Source organism: Lipotes vexillifer, unplaced genomic scaffold (assembly GCF_000442215.2).
Source record: "Lipotes vexillifer unplaced genomic scaffold, Lipotes_vexillifer_v1.1 scaffold175, whole genome shotgun sequence".
Lineage (NCBI taxonomy): Eukaryota > Metazoa > Chordata > Mammalia > Artiodactyla > Lipotidae > Lipotes > Lipotes vexillifer.
In genome coordinates this window covers 767,504-781,392 of record NW_006771329.1, presented here as the reverse complement: position 1 = coordinate 781,392, position 13,889 = coordinate 767,504, and the positions used below count along the sequence as shown (strand labels likewise).

At 32.0% G+C, this 13,889-nt stretch overlaps 1 protein-coding gene across 4 annotated transcripts in view; it reads left to right on the top strand.

Annotated features, from left to right (window-relative positions):
• The window catches only part of EPHA5 (EPH receptor A5), a 341,956-nt gene that overhangs the window by 284,627 nt on the left and 43,440 nt on the right, over positions 1-13,889 (top strand). For all 4 annotated transcript variants that reach the window (XM_007446631.1, XM_007446630.1, XM_007446628.1 and 1 more), the window contains 3 exons: positions 4,485-4,552; positions 7,780-7,905; positions 8,621-8,806. In XM_007446631.1, coding sequence (XP_007446693.1) covers positions 4,485-4,552; positions 7,780-7,905; positions 8,621-8,806 — 380 coding nt within the window. The remainder of the gene's footprint in view (positions 1-4,484; positions 4,553-7,779; positions 7,906-8,620; positions 8,807-13,889) is intronic.

Genomic DNA, 13,889 nt, shown 5'->3' with positions numbered 1-13,889 from the left:
TTTCAAAAACATGTACATTTTCTTTGAGAAGTATGTCTGAGAATTTTCAGTAAATAATAATAAATCAGTTGCATTTTTTGTGTAACTTACATCTCTCTGTAAGGAACTCAAAATCCAGTACCCTAGTATACAAATGCTAGCAAAACAGCCTATATATACAACGTCCCATTTTTCTGCATTTGCACTCACATTCTTATTGAAGAATGTGGTCCTGTAAAATAAAACAATCTATTTTCAGTATTTATTAGATATTTTAATAAGCTAATCTTCATATGCTTCTTTATTTTATGGGGGCTGAGTTAACTGAGGTTTTATTCAAACTACTTTACAGTTGTAGAGACTCTTGAAGTGAAAAGGTCAAACTATTTCCCAAAAAAACTGTAACTTATTTTTTTCAAAATTCCAGCATAAAATTCTTAAACACAAAATTATGCAGTGGTTGAGGTCGTTATGTCAGAACAAGAGAGTGTGCATATATGGAGAAATGTGTTTTTAAAAGAGGCTACAATACAAGGAACTTTTCTTTTCCATAAGCAACACATATTGACTCTAATGTTTGCTCCAGCATTGCCTTTTGAATATTTTTTGCTTTAAAGTATGGTAAAGCATCTCTTAATCCATCTGGATAATAGAGGAACAGTTATAGGCATGTCCATTTCTGAGCCAGGCACTGCATATGCTCACTCTTTCAAAGATATCAAAATGCAAAACCATTCCTTCTTTCACCATTCCCCCCTCCCCACCTTATTTAGAATTAAGGGGAAAGAAGTGTTTATACAGTGTTTATTTCCATAGGCTAAAGCAATGGAAAAATCAGATTTTGTGGAGGTTATTGTGGAGTAAGGATCTACAATCTCCTTTTGCTCTTTCATTCACTCTCCTTTTCTCATTGTCCATAATGGTGTCATTTAGTAAAGTTCTGATTCTGTGCTTCACTTGGTACTCTGGAGGGCTTGACATTCATACCACTAATTTATTATACCACCACTAATTTATTATCAAATCTTTAATTTACATCCAAGAACTACATTACTCATTGGCACATCCATCCATTCATAAAGATTATTGTTTACTATTTCATGTCTTACAGAAATTTCAAATATTCAAATTTAGATGTTGTGGCTTGGGCCAAGTTTTTAAGATCTGCATTAATATTATCAAGACTGTGTTATTCAAATCCTTAGGATAGAAATGGGGGAAAATAGATTGATTTCTAAATTACCCATGGAGTCACTTATATAGGAAGCATCACTCTTGTACCTTTTAATAAACATTCATTTATGAAGATGAATTATGCTTACATTTAATATGATTTCTCATGCCCACCTCTACTACTAAAAAATAAAATAACATTTTTTTCTAGAAGAAAATATGTATAAATGGCTAGAAGATGATTCCTCTACTTGCACTACAGTTTTTAGTAAAATGATATCAAAGTCCATTAAAATTGTGACTGAAGCAAAATGAAGAAACTGTTTCTTTTCCATTTGAAAAAAAATCGGTTCTAGAAGATAGGAGTTGTAATTGATGTACAGAATGGCATATTTATTGACTCTAGTGTATTCTGAGTTAAAATGATGCATCTGGACAAGGTACAGAAGATGATACTGAATGAACAGGCTCCCTGCAATGCTTTGTTAGAAAGGCTGAACCACTGCTTGAGTGCCAGTCTCTGCCAGCTGCACTTCTACTTGCTGTATCTTGTTGAGGCTTGTTTTAATGTTGCTTTGGGGTGTTCCAGAACTTAATTTTTTATGTTAATGTGACATGCAGCCATATTATGTTATAGAAGGCTTGAGATACCTGTAGTCAAAAATAACTCCTTCTTATTGCCCTCCTGACTCTCACCTTAGGTATTAAAATGTTAACAACTCCTCACCATGGTATTCCCAAATCATTTTTTAGATGAGATCCAAAGTTTTATTTCCATTTTCATATGAAGCATTTGCATGCAATTTAAATATCCATGAAGCTTATTTAATGATAAAGACTATTTGAGAATATAAGTTTCAAAGCTTGATTTTTTTTTTGAAGGTAGGAGAGTTAAAGTTGGAATGGATGTTTGTTTTCTAATGTAAACTGCAAGAACTTGTATACTTTTGAGGTATCTTTAGAATTTCTCTAACAAAGTTTTTTGTCAGTATTATTTAAATAACATAAATCTCAGGATGATTTCACACAATTGTATTTAGAACATTGGTAAAAATAAATAAACAGTATCAATAACTTCTCTCTAGAGACACATACATTAAAGATTGAAAGAATAATGTAATATCTAAAAAATATGAACAATGTTATAAAATATCTTAAATGTCAGCTTGAATAGACCAACTATTATTTCAGGATGATATCATGTGCTCGTTTTTTTCTCTCCATTTCACTGTGGTGAGGTGATTCAAGATGTCTTAAGGGCTCTTAAGTGACAAATGCATCTACATGTTATGAATAAAATTTGAAAAGCCACCAGTTCCTCATTGTGTAATTTTCCTCACCCAAGAACACTATATGTATTAAGTATATTACTTCAAGTTTCCTTAAATTTTCCTAGATGTACTTTACTAATAAATTGCCAGTTCTTTAACACAATAAAATTAAGATAATTGCATTTTTTTCAAAAATGGCACAAGAACAGGTTTTGTTATCTATGTTGTATATGTAATTATACACTAAGAAAGATAGAGAATGAAATAGGTTTCATTTTTATATCAAAATATGCACATATTTAAGAAACATTTTAGAATATGAAACCAAGGAACAGTCCTCAGTGCATGTCAACTGGCCACTTCATTTACATCATATAGCAGTTTTCAGTCAACTTTGTAATGAAAATATTTTGTCAATCTGACATTTTGGCTGTATTTTCTTTATGCAGAAGTAAATGAAATTTTGTTTTTAATAAACTCAATTTTGTTATAAGAGCTTGTGAATAATAAATTCACTTCCTTAGAGTTTCACTAAAAGTAATTTAAATATTTTTATTTTGGTCAGCTGTTTTAATGTTATATGGTTATTCACGTACCTTAGTATTCATCAGCGTATTCTCTCTCCAAACACTTGTCCTTATGTAGACTCAACCAGAATATCATCCACTCATTCATTTATTCATTCATCAATGTGACGAATATTTTGGGGGCCAACTCTGAGCCAGGTGCCAGGTCACTTCAGAAATTTATAGATGAATGGGAGTTGCTGCCATTTAAGAAACTAACAACAATAGCAAGAGAGCCATAAAACATTCTCAAATGACTATGTTGCATTGTAGAATGGCAGTCATACCATGAGAGGGATACAGAAAGCTACTGAGTTCAGAGGGGGCAAGATTGCATTAAGCCAGGGTATTAGGGAAAAAAAAAAAAAACGTGAAGAAGGTAACAATTGAACTGGACTTTGATAATTGGAAATTGTTAAGAAGAGCATCCTAAGTGCAGGAACCAGTATATAGGAACATACGGAAGCACGGAGAAATATCTCAGAGATGATGTGGGAAATGTGCATTGGGGCTACATTTAGGAATCTTTACCTTATTATTTTATTGAAGACTTTGCAGAAGAGAGCTAACACAATAGAAAAGTACCTTACTTATGGCAATTTGGCTACAGCCATGTCTAGTATAGTTTAGGAAAGCAGTTATAGAATGCAGGGGCATCAGTTCAGAGGCACTGATAGTAACCCAAATGAAAAACAGCAAGACCTTAATTGAAGAAGAGGTAGAGCTAGTGAAATGGAAGAGGTGGATCATAAGACTTTCATGTTATATAATGCTTGGGATTTGGCAACTAATTTGTTGTGAGGTACACGAGAAGAGGGCTTTGATCTTAAGGTACCAAAGCCATGAAAATGTTATTAAGAGGAAAAGAAGGCAGCAGATCAAGATTGAAAGTCAAGAAAAAGATACTCTTTTCTTTTTCAGATCTATTGAGTTTGAATGCCAGTGGAATATTCCTAGAAAATAAATCCACAGGGAATAACAGTATAACTCTCAAAAGAATAAAACCAGAGGGATAGAGGTATTCATTAAATTGATGGAAATGGATAGATTGACAGGAGACCAGTGGAGACACTAAAGACTCCAAAACAAGAGAAATAAATAAAACAGAATAATGGAGTAAGGCGCTGAAAGGAGTAGACTTTTGAATCAGAGATGTATTTGGGACAGTTCATCCTGAGAAAAGGCAGGGGCCTCTGAGGTGGCAAAAAAACAGTAAAAGAAAAAGGGAACAGAGAAATGTCTGGTGTATGGTATATGGTGAACTCATGTTTAAAAATAGGTTTGGAGAGCTTCAGACCTCTCAAAGAAATCTGGGCAAGAGTGAGGGATACTAGCTGGGGAAATACGATTCATACAAAAGAGTATTGGTGTTATTTCATACTGCTGGTGTGAAAATCACTTAAGGTTGCAATGATTTCAACTGTGTTGCGTGCTTCTGGGCTTGATGTGATTCACCACTTGGAGATGTGGCTAATCGTAGCTTACTCTGTTCTAGGCGGTGTGGTTACAGCAAAGCAAAACAAGATCCAGAAGAGGAAAAGATGCATTTTCATAATGGGCACAGTAAGCAAACTGTAAAAAAAAATCAAGTTAAAACAAAGTAGGGGACACTTTATTGTTATTTTGGCTTCTTTTCAGGCTAGAGATTTGTAATAACTGACCAAAAATATTGGGATAAAAAGTGTAAAGTGTAAGTGTTTTGTTACATTCCTGTAAAGCGTATGGGCTTGTGGTGTTGCCTGCTGACCCTAGGCAAGAGCTGGATGGCTTTTTCAATTCTTTAAAGCATACTTTCATTACAATCATTAAAATAAAAACTTTTTGCTTAATAAAAAAAGCTATTATATTTCAAACTAAATTTCCAGGCCAATTCTAATTCCTAGCAACAGTCAGTAGAAATATGTCATTAAATAACACCACCAGATTAAATGAATAAATTTCTTCTTCTTTTTCTAACATTTTGGTAGGAATTTCCCTGAGGACATCCTGTAGCAGCAACCTTGGTTCAAATGACTTGAAAAAGACTACACTTTTAAGAAATGCAGAAAATCAAGTTTTAATAATGAGCTTTAAAAATCTGCCTAAATGGGAAGAGTAAAGAATATAAAGTAAAATTTTCTCTTTATCCCTTAATCTTACTCCGTTCCCTAAAAGTAATCTTATGAAGTATATCCTCCCAGACCTCTTTTTATACATTTATAAAATACACACACTCAGTTATCTTTCTTAACATAAATAGGATCATACTATAATGTTCTATAATATATTGTTCCAGTTCTGTCTATTAAAAACAATAGTTCAATAAATGTTTGTATACTCATGTGTATATTTATATATAACAGATTCCTAGAAACAAAATTGCTGAATTAAAGAGCAATCCAGGGACTTCCCTGGTGGCTCAGTGGTTGAGAATCTGCCTACCAGTGCAGGGGACGCGGGTTCGGGCCCTGGTCCGGGAGTATCCCACATGCCGCGGAGCAACTGGGCCCATGTGCCACAACTACTGAGCCTGCGCTCTGGAGCCCACGAGCCACAACTACCAAGCCCACGTGCCACAATTACTGAGGCCCGCGCGCCTGGAGCCCGTGCTCCGCAGCAGGAGAGGCCGCCTTAGTGAGAAGCCTGCGCACAGCAACGAAGAGTAGCCTGCGCTCGCCGCAACTAGAGAAAGCCTGCTCAGCAACGAAGACCCAACACAGCCAAAAATAAATAAAATTAATTTTAAAAAAGAGCAATGCATTTAAAATTTGATAGATATTACCAAAACTACCTCAGAAGAGGCTTTATGAACAGTATAGGAGAATGCCTATTTGCTTAAACTTTCACCAATGGATATTATGTATATTTTTGTTTGTCAATTTGATGAGCAAAAACAGTGGTACAAGTGAGGTTGAGTACACGCTTCCTGGCCAGGTATATTTCTAAGTGAGTGAATTACCTATCCATTTCCCTTGCCTATTTTTCTGCTTGCAGCTTCCTCATTTTGATCATAAGAGTAGCCACAATATACTGAGCACTTGGCTATGTGCCAGCCACTGCACTCGGTGCTTTAAAATAATTTTTTTCTTGAAACAACCCATTTTACAGGTGAGAAATATAAAAAACATGGAGAGGAAATTCAAACACTGGTCTTCTTTACTGGTCTCTTCTACTCTAAAGGCTGCACTTTCTCCACTATATCACTATACCAAAAAGCCTCATTTTACTGAAACAGAAACCCCAAAGGGAAGAAACCCACCCAAACATTCACAGTCTCGTAGCTAGGATGCCCACCTCAATCCAGATCACTGGTGGGCTTTTTTCTGGTCTTCCCAGAAAACTAAGTTGAAAACTGCCAAAAGGCTGTTCAAGCAAACATATTAGACTCCGTGGCCTGTTATCTGTGTCCTTCAAGATAAAGAACCCACAGAACAAGGGTGAAAGATAAATAAAATAGAAACACCAAGAAACATGGAGATTTTAGCCCCATTCCAACTATATCATAGTCAAAGCAGAGAGCTGATGACCCTACAAGTCAGTCCTGGTATGGGTTTCTGTCACCTCCCATGCCAAAATGCTTTTTAAAACTCTGAAGCTAGACGAACTATTAATCACAAGCATGAGTAGCAGATAGTTTGAGGTTCTGTTCTTTATAAAATCAAGATGTTTATTTTATAATCCTTTTATCAAATAACCCAGCATGAAAAGTGTTCCTAAGACTTTTGCCTTTTTTTTCCTCAGATGTGATTAATGTAATGAGAACTACTATAGGAAATATGATTTTCTGATATTATTGTTCATACTGATCATAAACTTCTAAAGAAAAAGAGGATGGGACAAATTAAGTCTAAGAAATTTACAAAATCCCTTCCTTCAAAATCATTAACTAAATGTCTATCTAATGAATTGATAACAGTTTTAAACTGGGTACATGGAGATGCATTAAACCATTCTTTCTACCTTTGTGTAACTAAAATTTTCCAATAATAAAATTTTTTTTAAAAAATCTGCCTAAATCGTTTCTAATTTTATTATTTTAATATGTTCATTTTTTAATAAATAGTACAGTGCGAGTTGTAAATGACAAGTAAATGACAAAAAGAAGGTTTTTTTTGTTTTTGTGACTCTGCCATGACCATGAAAGTCAAAATCATGAAAGCCATAATTCATGCTGCAAAGCATTTTTGAGTCCATTTTCACAGTCCTATCTTATTTAATGTTATTTATCATCAAAAAATACTGTGAGAGTAATATCGGTAGCCTTTAAAATGTGATGAAACTGAGGCTCATAGAGCATAAGAGACTTGCATAATGCCCTGCAGCAACAGTAGAGTGAATTTCTCTTTTCTTCTTGACTTCTTTGTCAGTCTTATAGGACCAAAGCACCAGAAAAGTTATTTTAAATTATTTTTGTAAAACCTAAATTAATCATCTGTGATGAGATTTTAAGGAAAGCATAAGAAAACAAACCAACAACTAAACCAGTAGTATTTCATTGTCCAGTTTAGTAAACAAAAGTGTCTTAGTTTGCCTCAGAGACTGACTCCTGAACATTAGTGTTGAAAGATGTCCTTATTCAAATACGTCATCACATATGCACTTCTTCTTGTGCATGCCAACAATCCAGATTTCTAAAATTATAAAAATGAGAGCTGTACAAATGACTCCTATAATTCAGGAGAGGGCCTGTCCTTGCAGCTCTGTCACTTCTAGGAATTGGGGATTTAAGCCATAGTTGTACATTAATAACGTTTATAATTTCACTCATCCATCACAAGCACTTCGATTGTAATGCCCATTTACTTTTACAGTTAAACTGCCAGGAGTAAGAACTTATATTGATCCACACACCTATGAGGATCCCAATCAAGCTGTCCATGAATTCGCCAAGGAGATAGAAGCTTCATGCATCACCATTGAAAGAGTTATTGGAGCAGGTAAGACGGTGTGTTTAACTCGGACTTTTAACTTGTGTTTATATTATAAAATGTAATATATCAATGTCTTGATCTAACTCAGAATGTTTTTAATCTTTTGTAATTGACTTGCTTTCAAGGTGGTATATAATTGATCATATTTTAATATTACCTTCTGCCTAGCTCATACTTAAACCAACAAATGTTTGGTTTATGAAAAAAAACAAACCAGCAAAAATGTATATTCAAACATAGTATTTTACACCATCTACTGTTTATTATATTTCATATATAATATATATAATTTTTAATATCCAAAAGTATTTACAAAATTCAAGTACCCAATTATTCTACTTATGAATCATCTCTTCCTTAAGACTGTTTCCTTTTTGTCCTGCTATGGCCCTCTTCTTTTTTCTTTTCTCATTAGTGTCACTGCTAAAGTAGAAAGCAAGGAAGAAGGAAGTGATTTTCAGTCAGTTGCTTTTAGTTTCTTTCTAATGTTTCCATTAAGGTTTCTGTAGGTGAGAGAGATGAAACTAATAGCCCCCAATGTATCTTACGATCACCTGTAAATGATTTTTCCCAATGCACCATTAGTTTAACATAGATAAGGAAGTTGGACTCCCCTTCAACTCTGTTTTATCTAAAGCTTACTATTCTAAGAGAACTTTAGACTACTGTTAGAGTAGGGATTTGTAATGAGTTTCTATGTTTTCTGCGTCTTTATCACAAGGTGAATTTGGTGAAGTTTGTAGTGGACGTTTGAAACTTCCAGGAAAAAGAGAATTACCTGTGGCAATTAAAACCCTTAAAGTAGGCTATACGGAAAAGCAACGCAGAGATTTCCTGGGTGAAGCAAGTATCATGGGGCAGTTTGACCATCCTAACATCATTCACTTAGAAGGTGTTGTGACCAAAAGTAAGTACAATGGCAAATTATGCATGTGTGTGTGATCATAAATATCTGAATTTCTTCTATTAGATTATTATTAATTTCAGGCTAGAGAGAAAACTGGCCATAATGTGATTAACAATTTCCCTAATATTAATAGTATTTGTCCTGTATTTTAGTAGATTCTTGTCAAAGCTGATCTTCAGTGAACCCGAATTTCTATTTATTATTTGAAATATTTGTGTTAACTCACTTACTATGAATTCAGCACCAGAGAAAATGTATCCAGATAAAAGGAGCAGTAAAAGTATCAATTTTTTTTCCTCTTGGCTCTTTCACTTTTTATCCTAATGAAGTATTAACTTCAAAGTTTTGATTGAGGCATTGAGGTTTAGCATTTAATAGGATTACTGTAACCATAGATGCCTACCACCTTTTAAGTGGTTTTTTAATAGCCAGATGTATTTCTTTTATTGATTTTTTTCATTGAGATATTTTAATAGTTCTAAGAAAAGCAATTGCCTCAGAAGACTGGGAAAGTTCCTTGAGACTAATTATTTTGTTAAAGCAAATCCTGTTTTTATTCAGATATATCTGGAATTTCACATCTCTCAGATTCTTGTTAGTGTCTTGTAAATGTGGTTATGTGTTGAGCTTCCCAATATAAGGATTTCAAATAATTCTTCAGTCACTCAATAAAGTATTTATGTGACACATAACTGAGGCCTTTATTTTCTTTTAATCCATTTTTTCTTTGCCATTCCTATGTATATTTTTCCTTCCTTTGTACCTCATACACTTCATACTACTTTGTAAAATCGTCTAAAACATTTGGCAAGGAACACACTTTAGACTTTTTTCAAGCACTGGTTCAACTTCCATTTGCTGTTAACCAAGTTTTAAGTTATATATGCCAAATATGCATAGCAGCAATGTATGTTCAATAAATGTTCTCAACCCATGAAGTAATTTAAATTGATTGGATATCCATTTATGCCATTTAGCTTTTAAATATGGAAAACAAAACAAAAACAACAACCATAAAAACTTTTTCCCAATAAAGAGGAACAAAAGAAACAAAAACCAAAAAAATTACTGGTTTATAACCAGTTAATTCCCAAATCATGATTCATTCACAGTAGGTCACAGATGAGAACACAGAAGAAAAATACCTTAGCTAAAATTATGTTGATGATTGGCAGAACTTTTGAATCAACCTGTATTGCTGGGAGATTGTTTTTCTCCATGTCTCAAAGAGATACACATCTCCAGGAAGAATGCCCATAGGGGAATGTAACATAGGAATAAAATTACCTGCAGCCATGTGGATTTCTTCAAACTTGGATGTGTTACTTTTCATGTACCTCTTAGCCATCTGTATGTCTTCTTTGGTGAAATGTCTATTTAGGTCCTCTGCCCATATGTATGTATATGGCTAATTCACTTTGTTGTACAACAGAAACCAACACAGTACTGTGAAGCAATTATACTCCAATAAAGATCTATTAAGGAAAAAAAAAAAACAAAAAAAAAACTTAGATGTGTTTCTTTCCCCCAGTTGAGTACATGCCTAAAAATAAGTAAGAGGCAGGGACACGACGCAGGTGAGAGACAAAGAAAATATATATTTTTTTGAAGGAGTAAAATAAATTAAAATATTTTACAAAATCATGTCCTATGATGAATGGGGAGGAATATTTTAAGTAAGAATATGATGTGAGGGAGATGGTCACATGTACAATAAAATGAAATCAGAATTTGAATGGGACTATACTCTATCTGAGGGGAAGGACTTTGAAAGGACATTAGTGATAGCATGTGCTGGGCTAGATACTATGGGAACAAGAATTATAACAGTGATTGAGTAAAATTATTTCCTATGCCGGAAAGGTATTATCTAATATTAAACATACTTCTTAATGATAGTCATAGTAATAATAGGATGCAAAATATTTGATATATTTCATGTCTTCTTTTCATCCATAATATGACTGCTAAGTTTCACTTCCTCAAATAAACTAGGACCATGAGTTCCTCTTACCCAGGGTATATGTAAAACTAATGCCTATCTGTAGACAGCCAATCCATCCTGTAATGAGTTAAGCTGTAATGTGTAGAAGAGTGCCAGATCACTATTATGATCATGGAAAACAGTACTGCATAATGGTCAAGAACATGGGCTATGGCTCTAGCCACCAATTTTCATTTTGCTTCTGCCATAAACTACTATGTGACTTTGCACAAGTTGGTTATACATTCAGAACCTTAGTTTCCTCGCTAATGACGTGGGGTAAGAATGCCTCAGTGATGTTGTGAAGGTGACATGAATTAATACAGGTAAAATTTAAATGGGCATGACACAGAGTAGGTAATTAATAAACACATGGTTATTACTTTTCCATTTATTTCTCTTCCTGTGCTCTGAGCTCCTCTATATCCATTTCATTCCTAATCCATTTTAATTGATATGTTGCCCTGCCTACATTGTCTCTTCCTCTGAAACTTAACTACCTTTTCAATTCCTTCAAAATCTTATTCAAATTCTATCACCTCCATGAAATAATTCCTCATCACTTAGCCCTGAAATAATCACTCCTTCTTTTGAACACTTTACCTGTATAAGGATTTTTGCAACTGTCAGTAATGTTCCTTCCTTTGTCCAAAACTATTATTCAAATCTTTCATTTAATTTTGTCTCCTCTGCATATATTTTTAGCTCCCTAGCTAAAAAAGTCTGCTCCTTGAAGAAAGAGATGATGTCCTAAATATTTATGTAAACCCATTACACTTAAACCTAAAACCAATCTGTGGTCACTTTAGTTAAGCACTCTGAGCCTCAATGTCACAGAAAAAGAAAAAAAATCATACCTACCTTATAAAAATTTTATGCAGATTAAATTAAAATATATTTGTGTGTGAACAAAATTTCAGATAGTTATAGTAGTATTTATTTTAATCTGTTTAGGCAAATTCATCAAATATCATCAGATATTAGGAGACAAGATCCCAAAATTATTAGAGCCAGTAGTCACCTACTTTTATAGATCTCTGATTTATTACAGAATTTGTTTTATGTGAATGGGTCCTGACTGAGCAATATAAGACAACTAAACTTCTCATAGTAAAACAACTAAATTTGTCATATACCATTTTATATGCACTTGAGACCTTTATTTTAAGAAGCAAATGCCATTATCAGCAAATGATCATATTTAAATTCTGTAAAGTCTAGTCTAAAATTCAGGGCTGTGGTTGAAAATACAGACTTAAAATTTCCAATCTTCTAATCAAATATTCTGTTTGATGTTGCTGTGGTGAAGTTACACATACAGGTAAAGCAAAATGTAAATATTTAAAATACTTATTTGTCTTATTTTTTTTTCTGTTTGAATTGAAACTATATTTCCCCTTAATAAATGTAGCTCTTGATGTTCAACTTAGGAAGTCTTCAACTTGTTTTTAATTTACCATGTTGCAACTCACTTTATTTGTGTCCTTAATTTCATGTTCTCTGATCTGATGCTAATTTATTCAGCAGTTATTCTCAATCTGCAACACACAGATAATGAGACATAAGTGCACCTAAATCTTGTGATTGTTTTGATTGAAGCTGAGGTGGGGAGTCTGAAGTAGCACTCCTCTGGGTGGTGCCATATGAACCTTCCTCTTTCCTCTATCACTGCCTTACGTGCCAGAAATATGGGGCCTCATTCAAATTCCTTCTGTGATTTGTTGTTAAACAGGAGACATCATAAATAAATATATATTCTAGAGAGACTTATGACAAATGACGTAAGAAACCCACAGGTCCTGGCTTAATTGACTCATTCACAACGCATGATGCTTTAATGTAACATACATAGAGCCAGCTTTTACTATTCCAATAGATTCAGGAATAAAATTTAGAAGTGGAAAATTATAATTTTTCCATTGCAGCAGCCTTAGTTCTTTAATATTTATTTTTTCCACCCATGGAAATATTATCAAAATTGACCAAAGGAATATTTCTATTGAAATATTTATAGTTATATAAATATTTATATAATATAATTATATAATATAGTTTATACAATGTAGTTATATAAATATAAATATTTCTATTGAAATATTTATAGTTATATAAATATTTATATAATATAATTATATAATATAGTTTATACAATGTAGTTATATAAATATAAATATTTCTATTGAAATATTTATAGTTATATAAATATTTATATAATATAATTATATAATATAGTTTATACAATGTAGTTATATAAATATAAATATTTCTATTGAAATATTTATAGTTATATAAATATTTATATAATATAATTATATAATATAGTTTATACAATGTAGTTATATAAATATAAATATTTCTATTGAAATATTTATAGTTATATAAATATTTATATAATATAATTATATAATATAGTTTATACAATGTAGTTATATAAATATAAATATTTCTATTGAAATATTTATAGTTATATAAATATTTATATAATATAATTATATAATATAGTTTATACAATGTAGTTATATAAATATAAATATTTCTATTGAAATATTTATAGTTATATAAATATTTATATAATATAATTATATAATATAGTTTATACAATGTAGTTATATAAATATAAATATTTCTATTGAAATATTTATAGTTATATAAATATTTATATAATATAATTATATAATATAGTTTATACAATGTAGTTATATAAATATAAATATTTCTATTGAAATATTTATAGTTATATAAATATTTATATAATATAATTATATAATATAGTTTATACAATGTAGTTATATAAATATAAATATTTCTATTGAAATATTTATAGTTATATAATATTTCTATTGAAATATGTATATTTCTATTTAAATATTCATACTTATATTTCTTAATCTAGGATAATATACAAATTAACTTAGTTCTCCTATAAAATTAATAAATTTAAACAAAATATTAGAGAAAAATTAAAGAAATGTCTCCCTGTTTTCCTTTCCATGTCTGAGGAAATAACACATTCAATGGCAATTGATTATTTAAATTGTCAGATAATTCTGACTTATATAAATTTGTAATTATCTTTCAAATATACTATTTCATTCTATC